Source organism: Gopherus flavomarginatus, chromosome 3 (genome assembly GCF_025201925.1).
Source record: "Gopherus flavomarginatus isolate rGopFla2 chromosome 3, rGopFla2.mat.asm, whole genome shotgun sequence".
Lineage (NCBI taxonomy): Eukaryota > Metazoa > Chordata > Testudines > Testudinidae > Gopherus > Gopherus flavomarginatus.
Window position 1 is genome coordinate 200,802,187 of NC_066619.1, and position 21,442 is coordinate 200,823,628.

Sequence of the window (21,442 nt, forward strand, 5' to 3'; positions counted from 1 at the left end):
CAGAAAGTATTCTCGACATACAAAATGTATTTTGTATCAGTATTCCCTTCAGACAAGCCCTCAGAATATATTTAAAATCTATGATGAGGTCATTGTTAGAAGGTTGCCACAAATACAAGGTGCTATTATGACTTAGATGGTAACGTTAAAACCTTACTATCAAAGATGTGACGGTTTCAAGTATCACAGCAGCACCCAGTTAAGGGCTTATATAATTTAATACTAAGGTGGGATGCATGTTATAAAACATAAGAGATAGGAGACATTCCAATGAAAAAATCTCTGAAGAAAACACAGAAGAACCCAAAGAATCATCTTTCAGGTTAGTGAAATGGTGTAATAAAATACCACGAGGTTACCCTTGGTTCTGGTTAACTTTCACTATTTTATACTGCTGTGCACTAGCATTAGTATAAATGATGATGGATGCAGAAAGGCCATTACTCATGACACAACTGCTGTTTTTCCCTGTAGTAACTAAAACTAATTGTGCACTATAGAGACAGACTAAATGGAATAGCGAAACTGTACTATATACTGCATATGTTCTTAAATTACTAGAATTATTGAAGTTAAAATGCAGCCTAAAATGGGGAAACGGCACTAAGCAATTTATGCTTGAGAAATAGTGTAGGGCAGGCCACTGTAAAAACTGAAAATCTATTTTAACAATGTATGGTATGTCTGGCCTAAGCGCCTCCATCTTTAAGAGATCACACTCCAAATTCAGACATGTTTCATTATAAGAACTAGCTTAGATTTGTCAGAGCAGATTTCCATTTATGTGAGATGTAAATGAATGTGCACAGTGGTTTTTCCAAATGCTCGTGTCATGTAAGTTTTTTGGATAAATTTATTAACTTTATAAGCAAATTGAGCTTTCAGTTTTTTAAAAATGGCTTTTTGTGCAATTAGCCAAAAATGAAGCATTTCAGAAGTATGATTTCATCTACAGCACACATGTGGGTAAATTCAGTAGCTACTTCAAACATGTGGAATTAAACTGTCTTATCTCTTCCTTATCCTTTCACTGATAAACTGGCTCCTTCAAACTGACAGTTTTACAGACATTTGCAAGAACATAAAAGAAAATGCAAACAGATCATCTGTCTAACACCCTTCTGGTGAAAGCTTATTGTTTATTCAGGGTCCCAAGGGTCTAAACAAATAATGTCTCCAACAATAATGTTATTGAAGAAACGCCTTCTCCACCAAACTCCTTATATCCTTGTATTGTATATACACAAAAAGCAATACATACACGTTGCATGCTGTACAGTATTTAGTAAGATACCGGACAGGGGTAGAAAATAGGAAGAAGACAATTAAATGAATAGATCTGCTTAATTTTCCCCAACAGACGAAACATTTTAAATGATTATCTAGTAAACTAATGAGCCAGTTCAAAAAATAAACTTCCTATGAATACAAAGAAACTACTGTATAACGAAAGGTTTTACAAGCTAGAAGGATCTGTTACATAAACATATCTTCTGTATCCTAAGCCAAAACAAATTTCATGAAAATGGTGCACTCTTATGTGAACTGCTTGTAAGAATGTTTTTTGACCCAATTAATATGTTTAAACACTTTCTATTGGGGATGTTTCTATGACAGTAATTGTCAGCGACAGATGAAGTAAAACAGACTGACAATATTAACTCTGTTATTAATCTTCAGCTACTGTCTCCTCAGTTTAGCTGCCACACTCCAAGTGTGAGTGAGTCCTTGAGTCATTTTTACTCTGATGTCAATGTAAAGAGAGCAAAACTGTTTCTGGTTCTATTTGTTTCCAATACTTAGCCCTGGTCTATACTACGAGCTTATGGCAGTGTAACTCAGTCACTTAGGGGTGTGGAAAATCCAGCTCTCCTGTTGGCATAAATAACTTCTTCACAAAGCATTACAGTGGCGCAGCTGCACCATTGCAGTACCACAAGTGTAGACAAGCCCTTAGTCAATACTTTCATCTTAAGATCTTAAGGTGCTTTCACTTACAAGTCACGTAGGTCAGCATTATTCCCATTTTAGAGATGGGTAAACTGAGGCACAATGTAATTATTTTCTCATACCTGGAAATGGAATCCTGAAGCCCAGACTACCGGTTTGTGCATTAGCCACAAGACCATCTCATTTGTCACTGCAATCTTTCCTCCCTTTCCCTCCTAGTCTCTTCACCAGTCTCCACACCTCAGTGCCTTCTCTGGTCCTGTCCCCTTCACACTATGGTTGCTTCCTGGGGTGGAAAATGTTACTACTCAGGGTTGGAAGCTGTAGTGCTGAATGCCTATTCTTCCCCACTGTTTCTACACTGAGAGGCAAAGTAAGGTGAGAATGCAATTGAGGGGAAAAGACCCAAAGGAAGCCTCTGGCAGGGCTGTGGGTGGAAAAGTTTGAGGAGAATTGTATGCATGAGTGAATGACAGCAGGGGCAAATGCATGACTGTCACTTCAGATAAATAGCATTTGCCAATGTAAATTTCTTTAACCTATACAGCATCCTCACTTTTTAAAAATAATGCTTGAAAATAGAATATGGAAATGGATAGCACTAAAAAGAAGCTAAAAGTCTCAACATTGCATACCCTACCGTGAAAAATTGGTAACAAGTACTGTGGGTGCAGTACCATAAAGACAGGATTATCCACAGGAAACAGGGCAGGAAATGCAAGTTTTAGTGCCCCCACCCCCCAAAAAAAAAAAACAAAAGTCAGTGAAATTTACATCAGCACATAACAACTAAAAAACATTTACAGGGAAGACTAAGTGCCCCCCAAACACAACACACAAATATCCCATCAGAATACACAAAAATAGCTTTGCTGCCTTTGACTAGTCTCACCTACCATGACAAAACAACTAGCTGTACCAGCGGTCCCCAACGCGGTGCCTGCGGTGGCATCTAAATGCACCCGCATCCTGGCCAGCGGTCAAGCATCCGCCAAAATGCCGCAATAATTTGGCAGCAATGCCTCTTGATGATGCCGCTTGCCGCCAACAAGCGGTGTCATCGAGAGGTGTCTCCCCGAAATGCCGCCGAAATTTGGCAGCATTTTGGCGGATGCTCGACCGCCGCCACGGTCTTTCGGCTGGCGCCCGCCAAACAAAATGGCTGGTGACCGCTGAGCTGTACCTGCTAATGACCAGCTTCCTAGATCATATTCTTCAACTCCACCTAGATCAAGGAGCTTATAATTTTTTATCACTTCCCCACCCAAGGACTCTCCAGTACTGTTCCAAGCATTTCCTCCTTCCAGAAGTGTTTTCAGTAAGTCCTTCTGGTTTCTTACCCTATTACTTTATAACAAGGGTGGGCAAACTATGGCCCATGAGCCGCATCTGGCCCACTAGTCGTTTGAATCCGGCCCTCGAGCTCCTGCTGGGGTGCAGGGTTTGAGGCTTGCCCCGCTCTGTTGCTCCAGCCAGGGAGCAGGATCAGGGACCAGCCCGCTTAGTTCCTGGAAGCAGCAGCATGTCCCCACTCCAGTTCCTAAGCATAGGGGCAGGCAGGGGGCTCTGCTCCGCATGCTGTCCCCGCCCCACACACCGCCCCCACCACTCCCATTGGCCAGGAACCGTAGCCAATGGTAGCTGAAGGGGTGGCACCTACAGATGGGGCAGTGCGCAGAAGAGCTGCCTGGCTGCCCCTATGCATAGGAGCCAGAAGGGGAACATGCCGCTGCTTCCAGGAGCTGCTTGAGATAAACACCCTCCAGAACCTGCACACCTGAGCCACCCCCACATGCCCCAGCCTTGATCCTCCTGGTCTCAGCCTAGAGCATCCTTCTGCACCCCAGACCTCTCATCCCCAGCCCCACCACCAGAGCCTGCACCCCCAGCCAGAACCCTCCATCCCCCGGTGCCCCAAACCCCTAACCCAGCCCTAATCCCCCTCCCACCCTCTGAATCCCTCGGTCCAAGCCCAGAGTACCCTCCTGCACTCCAAACCCCTTATCCCCAGTCCCACTCCAGAGCCTGCATCCCTCTCCGGAGCCCTCACACTCCCCACTACCAGTGCCCCAGCCCAGAGCCCCCTCCTGCTGCGTGAACTCTCATTTCTGGCCCCACCCTGGAGCGCACACACCCCCAGCCACAGTCTTCATCCCCTCCCACACCCCAAACCCAATTTCATGAGCATTCATGGCCCGTAATACAATTTCTATACCCAGATGTGGCCCTCAGGCCAAAAAGTTTGCCCACCCGCTTTATAAGGAATGGGTGCCAGACTCAAATCTCTTGTAGCAGTCATGAGTTCAAAATAATCTCTTGTAGCAGTCATGAGATAAGCAAATTGATGTTTGTCTTCTGAAGTCATATCACAATTTTGTTTTCAGTCCTTTTTTTTTTTTTTTAATAACAGTATAACTATTACTCATTTTTGGCCACTTTTTTTCCTCTCATACCACAAGCTTAAAGCCCTCATACAAGAGTATTTAAAATTGAAGTGTAGGCAATTTACAGAAACAACACAAATTACTTAGACTTGAAATATTTTACATCAGTGGGAACTAGTGTTCCCATTTAATCTTTATTTTTATTAAAAATAATTTCCGATCAATAGTCATGTTTTAATCAGTTTTAGGCATGATTTCATGTACCCCTTAGGTTTTTCCTTTTAACGAATTAGATTGCCAGTCCAAACAAGTCTGGATTTTTAATCCTACTTTGTTTCTTTTTATGCATATCGATTTAGATTAGAAGTCTCAGTTTTTGCCAACACTTCCAGACGTTCTGGAGGTTGTACTGGTACAAGGTTACATCATTACTATTCATTGTCTGGATTTCTTATACATTTTACAGTACAGCAGCATTCAATATATTCCAAAATCATTTCTACTAAAAAAAAAAAAAAAAAAGTAGAGGGCCGCCTGGGGGGGGGGGGGCAAGAGGGGCAATTTGCCCCAGGCCCCGGGCTCTGCAAGGGCCCCCACGAGAGTTTTTCGGGGCCCCTGGAGCGGGGTCCTTCACTCGCTCGGGGGCCCCAGAAAATTCTTGCGGGGCCGGGCCCTGGAGCTTCTTCCGCTCCCGGTCTTCGCTGACGGGGGAGTGCCATCGCATTACTGCCAAAGCGAGACCTGCCGCCGAAGTGCAACCCGGTCTTCGGCGGTAATTCGGCGGTGGGGGGCCCTTCCATTCAGGGACCCGCCACCGAAGTGCCCCGAAGACCCGCGGCGGGGGCCCCTTGCCACCAAATTACCGCCGAAGAGTGGGTTGCACTTCGGCAGCGGGTCCTGCTTCGGCGGTAATTCGCCGGCGGGGGGCCCCCGCCGCGGGTCTTCAAGGCACATCAGCGGCGGGTCGCAGAACGGAAGGGCCCCCCCGCCGCCGAACAGGGCTGGCTCTAGACATTTAGCTGCGCGGGGGGCCCCCTGCAGCTTGCCGGTCCCACGGCTCCGGTGGACCTCCCGCAGGCATGGCTGCGGAGGGTCCGCTGGTCCCGCGGCTCCGTTGGACCTCCCGCAGGCGTGCCTGCAGATGCTCCACCGGAGCCGCGGGACCAGCGGATCCTCCGCAGGCACGCCTGTGGGAGGTCCACCGGAGCCGCCTGCCGCCGATGGCCCCAGGCCCCCGGAATCCTCTGGGCAGCCCTGAAAAAGTATATACCATTTAGAGAGCCTGCAAGTTAAATTCCACTGATGTGCTTCTAGTCAAAGTGATTTAAATCATTGCAGCAGTTTCTCAATAATCTAGGCCCTATCGAACTGAGGAAAATAGGCCATGATTTACCATGTTGGCTAACAGATTTTAACTAATGTGTGCTTTTATTATATACAGAGTGTAAAGCCTTCAAAAATATGCTACTTACTCCTAGTCAACCCTAGGCTCCCTCTTGAACTGTGATGTGTTTTTAAAACAGTTTATTTTCCTAGACTAGACCTGCCGCCTAGACTAGCAGACTACTATCTCATGCAAATTTGAGTGATGAACTCAATCTTCCTTTCTGTATCAGGAAGCAAGGAAATATTGGATCACAAAAGTGTTTCCTTTCATGTAGCATGGTTGCAATTAAATCTACATGACTCCCACAAGTACTTTTGCAGAGAGCTGGAGAGAATAAAGATGACAATAAATGTGCCCACTAGGGCACTTGGGAAGGGGACTGTACTTGTTTCTAGGTCTTCTGTTTCTGATACATCATTAGCAACAACTAGTACAAAGAAATGCCAGGTTAACAGACACGGATGGAAGCTTCCTTGACATAGAGCTTCAATTCTATTCAAAGCTTTAGCATGAAAATTGGTGGTTTTGCTGGGCATAGATACTTGTGAGAACACACACAGCCTTGGGACTACAAAATGGCTGACCAAAAAGAGCAGGCCTTATGCATTATATCAGAGTGTTAGACCTGTTGTACAGAAAGAAAAGGAGAGCCTCGGGACTCAAAGTACGACATGATTGTATGTTTAAAAACAACCTATACTAAGTCTGTCCTCAATTAAGAGTACCACAGCAATTACTCAGATTTCATGACTGCAAATCTATCAGGATAAAACTTTGTTGCCTTTGTAGGGAATATATTCAGACCTACTTTCTGTTAGCATAAATATTCTACATTGCAATATTCAAGTTTCAAGATCATACTTAAGTGGAGGAAGGCTTAAAAATAAAAAGTACCCTCAAGAAAAAACATTACCTGTTAGTAGAAAAAGTGCAACGTATCCCTACGCTAATTAAAATTACTTCCTATTGTATTACTTCTGCTTATCAAAAATATTCTCATCTTTTTTTGGAATTATGGGAAGTATTGTTAAAAGCAACCAAATTCTTATATTTGCTCTGTCCGATAATGAGACAAAAACGAACAAAATGAAAATAACAGCAGGAAACTTAGAACAGAAGAAATTACTACACATAGTAAGCTTATGCAGATCAACATCACTGGTGGTCAATAAAAATACTTTAGCAGGATTCTTTTGTTTAAAAGGAGATTAGCTTTATAAGCATTTCCAGCTATGGCATGCAAGCTAAGAATCACATGAGTAGTCAAATGTTGTGCTTTAAGGTGTAAGCTGATCACTGGTGAGGGTCAGAAAGGAATTCTCATGGTCACAAATCCAAGCAACACCACTGCATGATTGGCCAGATTTAACATACAGGTATTTTATCTTTTTCTGAAGTATCTGGTACTGGCCATAGTTAGAGATAGGTTATCAAGCACATGCTCCCAACCCTGCAAGCTGTCGCATGTGTGCATCAGCAGACATATGCAGAACAGCTTGCAGGACCCAGGGCCTCAGAATTTCCTCGCTCTGATCTGATATAAGAAGTCCTATATTACCTAATATACCCAGTTAGGGGAAAAAAGCAACTACAGAAAAAAGCTTCTTTCTAATATAGATTCAGATAAGCTTTCCAACAGAAAACAACAAATAAATAATTGTTAATATTCTGCAATGTTTTGATGGTTAAAATTTTGATAGGGAATCTCATTACAGATGATTCCACTTTATTATATTTCTCTGTTTCTTTTCTATTAAGCTGTCTTCCATTCACCTTTACTCACCAGGAGATTCTCCTGTCAGATCTGGGGCCTGCGTTGAATCTAATGAAGAAACCACGCTGACAGCATTTGTGGGTACACTCATGGTAGCTGTAGAAGGGGAAATAGTTGATTTCTTTGGAGCTACAACAACACTCCTAGAGGGAGAAATAAACAAAGTTAGAAAATAATATTATATATTTATTTATTTATTTTGAAGAGTTCACATACAGTGGACCTTTTTTGAAAGCAAAGAAATACAATACATACAGAATTCTGTTTTCTGCAAACCATGTTAGCTAGCAAGTTCAATACTTCCTTCCACATTCTCTTAGGTTGGCAAAAGAGGTGACCAATCTAAAGATATGCACTGACACTTTATCTATTTTCTCCCTCTCCTCCTTCCAATTGTTTATAGCAAGGCTTTAACATTCATTTCAATCTCCCAGAAACATGGTCAGCTAAAACTGTACGGATATACAACTACTAGGATAGGTTACTGGAACTGGGATAGATCCCAAAGTAAAAACACTTTTTGCCTTTGTATTACTCATATTGAGTTCTGCTTTAAGAGCAACACCATGCTTTAATGATCTAACATAGCTGAACACAGAAAGGCAGAAAGGGGCTAGGATGTCAATATACTGTACTCAGAATGAAAGATACTGAGATCTGACAATATACACCTTGAAAACTGTCTAGATGTGATAGGGTCCTTTAATTCTCTGTTTTACAATACTGGACCACTTCTCAATGGAGACAACTACAGTATAAAAATAACTAAACCCACCCTGAAATGCTAATGAATAGTACATACATTAAATGTCTTCACTACATTTCAAATTCATCTTATATGGAAATAAATCTATGGAGATATCTGAACTTAAAGATATACTTATTAAACAAATCAGAAGATTCTTAGACCTGAAGACAGTGTCACCAGTCTTTACATAAGCTCAACTTCAGGCATTACATTCAACAACAAAACATAAAAGGAGAAGAAAACATGCAAAATGTCAAGTTAGGCATGGAGATTTATCTTGTATGTTACCAAGAAATCTATTTATGATACACTAATTTCAATTAAATTGTAATACTTTATTCCAAATACCTAAAAGACCTTGTTAAGCATACGTTTTAAGGCATTTTTAATTGCAAGTTAGCTCCATAGACATGCAAAAACCCAACTAATGAGGTAAAGAGTGCGGCTGATATATAATGCACTCCCACAGCAGCGCTTACTTTTAATTACCTGGTGTTAACAGTAAGTTGAAAGTCTTCAACCATTCAATTTATTTAACCATATCTTCTGTTGACAGTAGTATAACTACACACTGAAATTATTCCCTTAATAACTTTAAAGAATTCAGTTTCTAAATAAAGTTACTTAGAAACTTGAACCAAATTCAGGCATGGTAACAAGAGGTTTTTGTTAAATACTTTAAAAATAATTTTAATTAGAAGGAGAAAATGGATCACAGTTGTCTTTCTCCTTCACACCAATGTATGTCACATAAACTAGTCTGTGTTACCAATTAAATCAACCTTCCTATTGCTAGGAGTAGGCAGCCACCATACTTGGAGATAGTGCATGTCACATCATTATAAGGTTGACTGCTAATGTTAACTATACACTAAAAAACAGACGTAACAACCACCTGAGCCCCAAGCCAAGACAATGTGCTTGAGCCATGAATTTCTATCACATGTACATATCAGTTTCCACCAAACCTGTACATTGTATTAGAAAAATAATTTATATAAATATATACACTGTCTGCTAAATTACACATACATTGCCATTAATATACAATAGGGCCTTGCATTTCCTCATGCCTTACATTACAGAGCATAAAACAGACAATATCTCTTTAGACATGCGATACCAAGACGCTATTATTGCTCTTCTTTAGGACAAGTTCAAGGTAGTTATTGTGTATGCATAAATAGCTTGTTGTTGAATAGCTCTCTCCTACATCAATGCAATTATTTTTAATACTGAAAGTACCAAAATTAACAAACACGTGCTACATTTCCTTTTTTCATTTATAGTGTCATATGTTTTCAGGATTTTTCTATATCAGTCTGTTCTCAGGAATCATGAAAACAAGAGGCCCTCCACCTTTTACTCCTGGGGGGAATTCTGTGCCAAAAAATAAAAAATTCTGTGCACAATATTTTAAAATTCAACAAAATTCTGCTAATTTTATTTGTCAAAATAACACTATATAATCACAGCAGTTTCAGTTATTTTGGTATCTTATTTCAAAATACCTGTCAGCAAGTATGTCTGTAATAATACAGAGACACAAAAATTCCCACAGGAGTTGAGTTAGAGAAACCCCCATGACAACCCAGTTCCTGTTTCTCTACCCCCTTTCCCCGCCTAAGCCCACCCAAGGGGCCAGATACCCACACCCCTTCCCCACCAGAGCCCAGCCAGGCTCCCCTAGCCCAGACACTCATACCTGCTGCCCTTCAGAGGCCAGCTGCAGGTCCCCATCTCCCACCCAGCCCAGACATTCTCACACTCTACCTCCCCAGAGCCCATCCACATCCCCCCCAGCCCAGACACTCATATCCCCTAACCCCCCCTCCCACTGAGACCAGGGATCCGGAGCGATAAACAGCCTGATACTGGGTCCCGGGTTTCCACTGAGTTTCCCACATGCCACCACCTTCTTCCTTCAGGCTGTGTGGGGGACTGTAGCTGCCAGGAACCCTCTAAACTCCCTTCCCCTCCTCCTGGCCTTGTCTTCTATTTGCAAGCTGGACTCTGCCAGGTCCAGCAGCCCCTAGTGACAGCCAACATCTCTGCAGCCCTTTTCTGTGGGGAAAAGAATATTCTGTGTACACAACATTAATTTGTGCACAATTCTGCATTGCACAGTGGTAGATGATTCCCCCAGGAGTAACCTTTAAGAGGGCTATGAAAACTACACTGATAGGCCCCTAGCAATTATGAAGCCATTGTGGCTTCTAAATCTCTAGGGTAGGAAAAGCCTGGCTTCTCAGAAAGTATTACACATAAATGGTTGATCAGAATCTTTTAATTTTAGATTTTAGGATTTCCTTCTCTAGCTTAAGAACATATGCACTAAGTTTTGAGATAGAAGGAATTTTGGAAGACTTCATAAACCTTCTGTAATTGTCTATAAGAAATGTGCTCATTAGGGTTGCCAGGTGCCCAGTTTTCGACCATAAAGTCCAGTCAAAAAAGGGACCTGATTGGTTCGGTCAAATGTACTGACCAGACATCAAAAGTCTAGTTACTGCGGGCACAGAGAGAAGGGCTGCCTCCTACCTGCATCTCTTGGGCAGGCGGACAGGCTCCATGTCAGGCTATAGCTCCAGAGCAGAGGAAGCCCAGCGAGTGGGGCAGGGTGGAGAAGATCCAGCTACGAGGATGAGGGAGGGCAGTGAGCAGTACGGGGAGGGTGGAAGAGGAGCGAATGGGGGGCAGAGCTTCAGGGAAGAGGCAGGGCAGGGGCAAGGCAGTAGGGATCAGTTGTCAGCCGTTAGAAAGTTGGCAACCCTAGGGCTAATATGAGTCACAGCACCAGAACTGGACACAATTCACTGCACAAAACTATGATCATGCCAAGTTAAGGTTGACCAACAGTAATAAATTCCCTTCCATCAAATCCACCTATACTTAATCCTCTGAAAACCAAGGGGGGAAATTTGAAGATTTCTCCAAAACCACACCCTACAACCTCAATTCTCCCAACCTAGAACTGGCAGTAAGCACTGGGACAAAATCAGGAATGACCAATCAGAAATACGAGCTGTTATTTTCTGTGTTGTGGCTAACACAATGTTACACCACAGTTGTTCTTCATACCCTGATACTAACACTGCTACTACTGTGCTAAGTGTAGCTGAACTTATCAAGGAATTAGTTACACCAAGTTTCTAGAGCTCGCACTGCCATTTGAAGAGAGGTGCAGCTACAGCTAAAGCAATCTGGGATCCCTTTTTTTCCTGCGTTGTAATATGCAGCAGTTCAAAGCAGATGATCAAAACGGGCCCTCTGGCCTCTAAAATCATCTGTAGAGAGTATTAGGACAACTATAACAGTTGTTATTCACATTCACTAGGTATATGAAGATAGTAGGATATGCATACATCATCCCTAATATTCTCTTACACATTCTCAGAGCTCAGCAGACAGCAAAGGAAACAATGAGTAACTGCACCACAAACGTGACTATAACACACACACACACACACAATTACCATTAGGTAACTTCACAGGCTTTTTTTAATTACAATCTCATTATTTCTTATTAGAATGGAAACTTGCAACTGAAAACAGAAAAGAAAATTGAGCTTTAACTAAGCATGGGATAATGGCTCAGCACCACAAGTGATCTACTTGAATTCAAGTGGTAAGAAGCAGAGTCATTAAACATCCCAAAGTTGAGTATACAGAAGAGCCTATGTTGCAGTTCAGTAAGAGGATTTATATATACCCACCCTGGAGGATGTTAGAAAAACTGCCTCTCAGTTAAGGCTGGTCAAAAATTATCCATAAAAGTTATTTCAATTAATTGTTTTTCACAAGAACTACCTGCTTTCCACAGAAATTTTTGTCAAAATAAACCCCAAATATCTGAAACAGGAAAATGTTTCAGTTAAAGCAAAACAATTCAATTTAGAAACATGTTGGTGTCCCATGGAAGTTGTATTTTGAGTGTCCCCATTCTCCTCTATAAATCCGGTTCTCCAGCAAGATTATATCTACCATGATGCACTGCAATCAGGGACTTCCATAATGCACCACAGTAGCTCAGCAAGAGGGAAGACTGTAGTGCATCATAAGAGATGGAATCCAAGTGGAAAACATTTTCCCTGACCAGCTGTAATTTAAGTGTAAACTGTATCCAGCACATAAAGGAGTGAGAGGAGTTCACAATGCTAAACTGGCACCTAGAGAAAATATCAGCCAGTCATTACTCACAGACTTTAAGGTCAGAAGGGATCATTATGACCATCTAGTCTGACCTCCTGCACAATGCAGGCCACAGAATCTCACCCACCTACTCCTGTATCAAACCTGTGTCTGAGCCACTGAAGTCCTCAAATCATGGTTTAAAGAATTCAAGGTGTAGAGAATCTTCCAGCAAGTGACCTGTGCTCCACGCTGCAGAGGAAGGCGAAAAAAACCCAGGGCTTCTGCCAATCTGCTCTGGAGGAAAATTCCTTCCCTACTCCAAATATGACAATCAGCTAAACCCTGAGCATGTGGGCAAAACTCACCAGCCAGACACCCAGGAAAGAATTCTCTGTAGTAACTCTGACCCCACCCCATCTAACATCCTATCACAAGCCACTGGGCATATTTACCGCTAGTAGTCAAAGACGAATTAATTGCCAAAATTAGGCTATCCCATTATACCATCCCCTCCATAAACTTATCAAGCTTAGTCTCGAAGACAGATCTGTCTTCTGCCCCCCCACTGAGATGATCTGGGATGGGCCCAAAAGTTTTATGTAGTAAATCTTTGAACTTGCTCTCTTCTCAGTTACCCGCAATTGCCATGGTCTCCAGAATCTGGAGATTAGATGAGAACTCAAAAAGAATGAACTGTAATCTTTAAGTGCCGTAACATCTTCTTTTTGCAACTCAAGTTTGGCATATTATCCATTTATTTTAATCTGGTATTTAATGTATTTTTTATGTAATCCATTTATACTCTGCATCTTTCCCTTATTTTTTATGCACAGTTTAAAGAAACTAATCAAATAAGATTATAGCCACAGGATTTATTTTTTAGAGGTTCAACTCAAGGGCCTCTTGAAGGCATGTTACCAAGGCATGTTTATTATAAGTAGATTTGTTTGCTTTCTATTAGCTGGGATGCACAAGAGTACATTTGAATCACAGATCCAGTACCTTAAAGTCCTCTGTTTAAACTTTGATACTGTGATAAATTCTAATACTGTTCCTTAGAAAGTGATACTGATATTTTCTCACCCTCAGTAGCTAAGTAGAAATGTAACAACTTTCAGATAAAGAAATATGTGTTACTTAACAGCTCCATAACTAGCGCAAATGGTTCTGGTGTTGGTCTCAAAAAAAAGGGTTATTTCACAGCTAAAATACTCGGAGTTAAAGAAGTGCCAACTGACAGACCAATTCATAAGCCACTAGAAAACCCATTATTTTAAGATAAATGTCTATATAAAATAGAAATTATGTAGAAACTATGGAATATGCATCATATTAAATCTAATGTTAAACAAAATTATCTTAAATATCCAAATATTCAAACACCTTCTAGCCCACTAAAAAGTTGAGCACTTGCTTTATCTTTAAGCAGGTTACCACACAAACAAGATGTTTTCCTTTCCCTTAGTAAATTAATTGATTGGTGAATTATGTTTTTAAAAGTGAGAAACTCTTGGATCTACAGAAATAATATATTTATAAGCCTCCATAGTTCCTATTTTACATGTTACCATGTTTATAAGGAATGTTGGGTTATTTTCAAATTCATGTCCTAGGTTCAAAGATGACCATCATCTTGAGTACCTTGATCACACGCAAGATGACCCATCAATTCATTTTATTCCTTTAATATCTAAATCATTCAGCCACCTCATTTAATTCTATATTTCTTCATCACCTAACATTTGCAAATTATAATACTAACCGTTTCAGATATGGGAAAGTTAACATAAATTAGAAAAATACCATAAACAAAATATTCTCACACATTTTCTGAGCAAAGCTCTGCCTCAACACATCTGTAAACATTAGAAGGTCTTTAGTAGATTGTCTCATTAACAGGACTACTTCAGGTGTTTTTCTTCTTTAATTTAAAACCAAATCTTTAATGTTTAAAGCAAGAATTTATAGCACAAGAATTGATAAACGTAGGTCAGATACAGTGTAGACCAGCCGCCATAAATACATCTTACCCAGAAGGTCAATGTGTTATTAGTCCCAATTATGCTGAAGTGTAGGAAGGCTTCGTGTTGCAGACAATTATTCACTGCTGAATGAGCACAGATCACCAAACTGAGCAGTGGCTTCTATCAGAGACAAAAGGCTTACAGAAAAATAATCCAGCCAAATTCTTTAAACAATCATCTATTCCTCAATTTTTAGAATGCTTATTTTTGTTTCTTTTGATAAGATGCAAAATATCTATAAATATAAAAAAAATTCTAAGTACCTTTTCCCCTGCTTATTTATTAGTAAAATGATAAGCTTACATTTAATTTTAAAAATGTATTGCAAGTTGCACAGGTTGCTTGGGCTTGACTCAAAGTAAAAAATGTGAATCAAGCCTACCTGATGGCTTCTTAACAATTTAGAAATCAATACATTAATTTTAACTCCCACTGGCATGTGGAAATTTACTAGGATTTGATTTCTAGTGTCTCACTTTTCACATTGGATACCAATGAAGTAGCTTGTTTGTTCTCCGAAAGAAACAGAAGGTCCCGAGGTCCCAGACCCCAGGCTCCAGCCCGAGCATAAATGTCTACACTGCAATTTTAGAGCCCCACAGCCTGAGCCTCACAAGCCTAAGTCAGCTGACATAGGCAGGTGTTTTACTGCAGTGTAGACATACCCACATTGTCACCTTACTGGCTCAGTTATCAGTAAAGTTACCTTTCCCTCCTTCTCTGCACACCCTGGGAGAAAGGTAAAAAATGAGAGCTCCTCACAGCCCCATCAGGGATCATATGGGCAAAACACTACAGTCTGCAGTCGGGAAGAAGTGGGAGGGAAAGAGTAGGGGCTGAGAGAGAACCTGCCATGACCTATCAATTTTTTTCTACGGCAGAATTTAAGTTTTCAGTTTGTAAATAATTACATCACATCGTCCAGCTTTAAAAGAAATCCTATACGTTGCAATAAAAAAAACAAAGCCACGTCAATTTCATGCTGCTACTCAGGAAAGCTATGGTCAGAGGCAAATACTGAAGTTACTCCCAAGAAAAAATTATCCTGAATATTGGAGGCTGAAGGAGAGAAACAGTGCAATCCCATCCTACAGCCAGGCTGCAGTCATCACCATAGATCTGAGCATTTTCACAGCATCCAGAAGACTCTGGTGGAGGGAGAAAAGAAAAGTTCCCTTCACATGAACAGATGCTAAATAGAGTGGACTTTCACGTATGTTTGAGCTCCTAACTAAGGAACTACTCCCGGCCTTTGTTTGTAGAGCTCTCCTATGATCATCTTTTGTCCATACTTCCAACTTGCAGATGTAGTCTTTTCCAACCTTTTCAAATTTTACCAGGCAATATTTACATGTGTTTATTCTGTACATAAATTATGTTAAATCCACAAAACTCATCATCTAAAATACAGCCACTGAAAAAGGGCACACATGACAGTGGGAAATGCATAAATAGACTGACCCAAACTAAGCAGCTTACATGCGTGACATTCCAAGAAGTAAATAAGCTTATAAAAATATCTGTTTTGCGAGTTAAAGCTTAGCCTCAGATTTAAGTGCCACACTGTAGAGCCATGATTTACACATCTGTTTCTCTTATACCCTCAATGTTTGCTTCCCCAAACTCCGTGATCACTGAATTTGTCCACAAAAAGTAGCAGGAGTCAGGAGAGAGTCACATAGTAAAAGTGGCAAGTAATAGGTTATTAGGTTATTAGACTAGCCAAGAGAGAATTCAGTTTTGGGGTTTGTTTTTTTTTACTCTGAAAAGAAGTGTTGCTTTTATTTTTCCATCAGTCGTCTTTTCTTGAGACACTAGTAACATTTGCTTGTCTACAAAAAACAGTCTCAGGACATATTACAATTGGACTGTGTTAATTCACTGTCTTTGTGGATCTAGTGAAAAAGTCAGCCCAGCCCTTGAACTTTATCGAGATAAACCCCTGGCACAGACTAATCACCATATTGGATCTTCACATAAGATAAGAGGAAGATTTTTGGCATGGGAATGAACACACACACCTTGTTGTTTGCAAAAGCCTTCAACCTGGCAGCCTTTCAGCAAGGTTTCACTCACATAGCTGTTACTGTATACTCTCCAGCTACGGCTGGGAAGTTGATAATCCTTAAGATATGAGGAGAGTTTTGATTTCTGACACAGCATTCCTGAGATAAATGCAGGATCAGAGAGATGCTTTGAAATTTCCAGAGATACTCCGCTGGTAAACTGCTACATGGGAACAACTTTTAACAAGGTGTCTCAAAAAAAAAGTTAACTTACCAAGCTTTGTGTTTGCCACCAGACAATACATTAAATGCAAACCAGACCCAGTAAGTTGCATAGAGCATCCTGAAATCTGCCCTTCCAAAGTTTCCCACTGTACTGTTAGTATTTTGGTGATCCCTCAGAGATAAAAGCTATTCCTTCTAACTCTGCTACAGCTTCCTGTAAAAAGGTCATAACCTATTCCACCCACTCCAACCAGAAAAATCCCAGTAGATGTGGATATCATTTCAGAGCCAAAACTTACTTTTTAAAAGTTTTGCACTAAATAAAGTTATCCTCAAGTGTTCGTGAAACTGCCGATTTTCCTCTTTCCACATTTTTAATGTAGAAAATACATACTTTATCTAGTATTATTTACTATGTTAAAAATCAATTTTTAACACTCTTGATTTATGAGCTAGTTACCTACGTGTCACATTACAAATGAACAGATTTACCCTAGATGTGAGATTGTGCACGTCACTACTAGGTTGACATGAGTAAAGCTTTCACTTATACATTATGCACTTCTGACTACTTGACACCACAAAAGTAAGGAAATGAAGAGTTACACAACCTAGCAGTACACAGATGCTGACACAAGGGTTTACGTGCCGCTGCTGATGGATAAAATATGCTATATCAGCTGTTACATTTCAACCCTCCACTGGCTCCTGACCTTTTCCTCACACCAGCACCCCCCTCAATTAAGCATAAAAAAACCACAGGAAATCAATACCCTAGAAATGTCATTGTGAAGCAGTCAGCATCACTACGCACACAACACATCAGACGCAAATCTACAAAAGTAAGGAAATGAAAAAGTTGTGTCAACTAATTGTACACACCTTCTGCTCTTCCATTCAACAGCACACAACTTGCCATCACCGCAACCTCAACATGATAGACTGTCCATCACAACCTTAACTCAGCCACCCTTTTTTCTGCACACACTCTATTACTGGAATATTCCCTCTCTCTCCCTCCGCCAACACTAACACTTGTAGGTTTTAGTGCAGTAGTGAGTTGTATTAGGTCAGTCATTTAATGAAGGGGTCTGGGCAAAATAATGGTTAAAGAAGGCTCATCTTCTTGAGGAGAGAGTGGCAGTTAAGGTTACAGAGTGTGGTAGTTGTGGAAATTTAAAGGTGTGTGCTTGTGGGTGGAGGAGTAGAGGGTATGTCTTGTTAGGTGCCTTATCTCTCCATTGTCTTGCTTTTTTGGGTTTGTCTCAGACATGTGTGCATGTAACCACTATAACTGCTTCACAGAAAAGTTTGTGTATTGATTTTCTAATTTTTTTTTTGAATACTTGATTGGATTTCAGAGTTGTACAAGATAGAGGGCACAGACCTGCAGGGGATAGAAGTACAGCAGCTGATGTAAAATATTTTGTCAGCAGCTGTGCACAAACCCTTCTCTGTCGGATAAAATTTAATAAGACCATAGCTCCTAACTGAGAAGGTTGCAGGCATCTGTTCCATCCCCAATATATCAATCAACCAAGCTTGCATGTGCCCAGCATCTTTCCAGATAACCAATCAGGTTTGTTGGAAACAGCTAAAAATGACCCTAAATCCAACATCACTCACTCTCTCTCTCTCTCACACACACACACACCACGGCACCAGCCCTCTACCAATTTTTGTGCCAATGGACCATTTTTTCAAGAGATATCAGTCAACAATGAAAAATAAGACTGCCCAGGAAAAAAAAAATCAGATAGAGCCCAAATTTAAACACCACCTATTAAAAAGTAGATAGAAAAAAAAAATCCAGAAAATTCAAGAGCATAAAAACTAACACTGTGTGAAATGTCACACGAGTTAGCCACTTGCTTTTAGAAAAAAAACAGGAACATATGTCCTGTTTTAAGAGCATCTTAAAGTTCAATTATGAGTATTGAGTAGCTACCATTTTCATCTAAAATACCCTCTAGCTGTTATAGTTGTGAGTAAAACCTTCAAAATATGAACAATGTATCCACTTCAGAGACTTCTGCTGAGTTTACACAGAGCCTCAAACAATAGATACTAATTCAAATGACAATGATTATTTATATGTCTGCTTTGTTATCTGTGTCACTGCACAAAGCATGTAGGAAAGGAGAGGAAACATATAATGAAGACCTACAGCAAATGCTTTCCAAAGCCGATGCGAAGAGCCACAGAAGATGTAAATTGAGGTGCAGGGCACAGTTAGTTTTGTTTTCCTGAAGAGAAGGAAAGTTTGAGAAACACGGCTTTAATTGGTTATTCCCTCGCTTTTATCAGTTTGTGTGAGCTTTTAACCAAGGTATTTTGGGTTGGTTCTGTTTTGTTTTTATGGAAATAAATAAGTCGCTAGCTCTGCCCATTCAGCTGTATGATAATGTATTAGCATATAAGCAATTTGACATAACTGAACTTACTGTCAAACAGATTTTTTTGTTCAGTTTTATTTCTTACAGCTAATTATTAAATATTCAGATTATGGTATCATCCAAGAGCTCCAGTTATAATCAGGTCCTGATTCTGCTAGGCAACCTACAAAAATAAGGTCCAGACTTTGAAAAGCTTTCAAATTAAGAAAGAGACAGAGTAAATGGCGTTATCACTTTCTTCCAGTCATGAAACTAGTGGGCAGAAGTACCTCACCCTGAGCACATGACCCCAGTGACCCAAGAATTGCATTTATTTGCTCAATGGCCGCTAGGACAAGTTCCAAGTGGCAACTGGATCTGGCTCATCCCTATCTCAGACACTATTTCTCTCCTACGCTGTACTGCCACAACTGAGATAAGTAAAGGCAGGCAGCCCCTGGAAACCAACAGAGCTTATTCCCCAAGAGCTCCTTTACATGTAATTCAGTCTCCCTTACCTGACACCAATTTTCCTTCTGGGCATGCTGTAAAACCCATTTGCTAGATAGAAAAAATGAATATAGTCATGGCAAGATAAATTTTCTTTGAACTTTGTTTCAGTTAAATGTTAAAAATGTGGGCTAAAATTGTCAAAGAAAACCCTCTCCTCGACACACTCTTATCCTATATTAGATATCTTCACTTTCTTGATGCAGGGTATATTCAACTGATTTGGCCAATTTATAATTTGGATAAGTAGACCAGATTCTGCAAGAACTGTCATGTGCAGGGAAAAAGCCAAAGTTAAAGAAAGAATGGTTCAGCTTAACCACAAGGAATTTAGCAGCAGAAATTTTCACCCAGACAACATAACAGAAAAATGTAATGAAAACAAGAGGTTGGAGCATTAGAGTTTTACAATGTATCTCAAGATAACTATCAATTTGGTATTTTTCTCAGAGAAGAAAAGACTTCATCAAGACCCAGTAGATGTATCAATGGAATAGAATAGCACTTCAACTAGTGCAGCATGATGATCCTGGGGGTCATGAGGGGACATCTGGTGGGTTGCCTGGCAACAGCTGAGGGGAAAAAGGGAGCAAAATCCTGGACACATTAAGACTCATTGGAAACTAGGGCAGGAAAAGGAGTGACTTGCTCCCCTCTCCTGTTCTTACGTTACCCTTCCTATCACCTCCCCCAAATCTCAGCAATTTTGGCCCTCCTGTCGTCTTGCTACTAAAATGCACAACTTCCAGAGACTGTTAAGTCAGTTCTATAGCCTTTTGAAACAGCACATCACTAAATTAATGAGATCCAGCACCAGTCAGTCCTCCATTTCACACCAGCACTTCCCCCCCTCCATTATATCCACAGCTCCCAACACCAAGCCAAGAATCACCATCCCTACTACCATCTATTCCTCCAACAAAAGCCCCTCTGGTAACCAAATACCATGCAGTGTTCTTGCTGTGTCCTAATTCCTCTAATTCTTTGCAGCCATAGAGAACTGGTGTCTCACAGGATTTGTGGTTTTTTTAAACCATTTTACAAGTCACTGACCAAACAAGGCTGTGAACAGTAAAGTATGGAGAACAATAAACTTGAAAAGAAACGCAAGGGACTGCTGTACTTTCACTTCAAGGGAGTGAAAGTGTGGATGAAAGGTAAGGGTGTTACTCTGAGAGGGGGATTTGCCCCATAGAATAAAAGATAGGCAGGCCAGCAATCATTACGTGAGTAAGCATTTTATTTCCACCATTAATGAACACATTTTCTTTTAGTATAGAGCAATGTTTCTCAATTTTTTTTGCTACCAGGGACCGGCTTGCTGTCTTCCTGAACTGTGTCAGAGATATCAGCTAACAGCGCTGGTCCATGGACCCGTCATTGAGAAACACTGGTATAGAGTATAGACTGAAGTTCCCAGTATTGTTTTGTTGGTGGTCCATGCTCTTTCTGCAGACTCTACAGCAGTGAGCAGGCAGCAATCAGGCGAGAGTAAAAAGAGAAAGGGGAGAAGGAATAGGCCTAAGCCAATTCTTTGGCAACACTTTAACCCTTTCCAACAGAAGCACGAAAACCCCCTTTAAAAATATTCCATTTAAAATAGCCTATCAGGACATTCTATTTAAAGTGTGAAAATTATATTTGCCAAGTCAAATTTTTGAAAACTTTTCAGTGTCTATAGTGAAAATAATCAAATTTACCATCCTTGCTGGTTTATACAAATCATTACTTCTTAAATTATTGCAGACATACCCCACTCAGATAATTTATTATTGCTATGTCAATGACGAACATGCGCAAGAGGCCTCCAATGTTTTGGAGTGTTTTAGGAATTCTATAATCTGACAAACATCAAATAAGTTTAGCAGCCCCAGTTTTTGCTAATAGCTGATTCTTTCAAGTTCAGGTGATTCGATATTTAATTT

The 21,442-nt window shown here is 40.6% G+C and overlaps 1 protein-coding gene across 5 annotated transcripts in view; it reads right to left on the reverse strand.

The window, feature by feature from the left end:
- LRBA (LPS responsive beige-like anchor protein) overlaps positions 1–21,442 on the reverse strand; it is a 590,754-nt gene that overhangs the window by 435,442 nt on the left and 133,870 nt on the right. For all 5 annotated transcript variants that reach the window (XM_050946210.1, XM_050946208.1, XM_050946209.1 and 2 more), the window contains one exon: positions 7,505–7,638. In XM_050946210.1, coding sequence (XP_050802167.1) covers positions 7,505–7,638 — 134 coding nt within the window. The remainder of the gene's footprint in view (positions 1–7,504; positions 7,639–21,442) is intronic.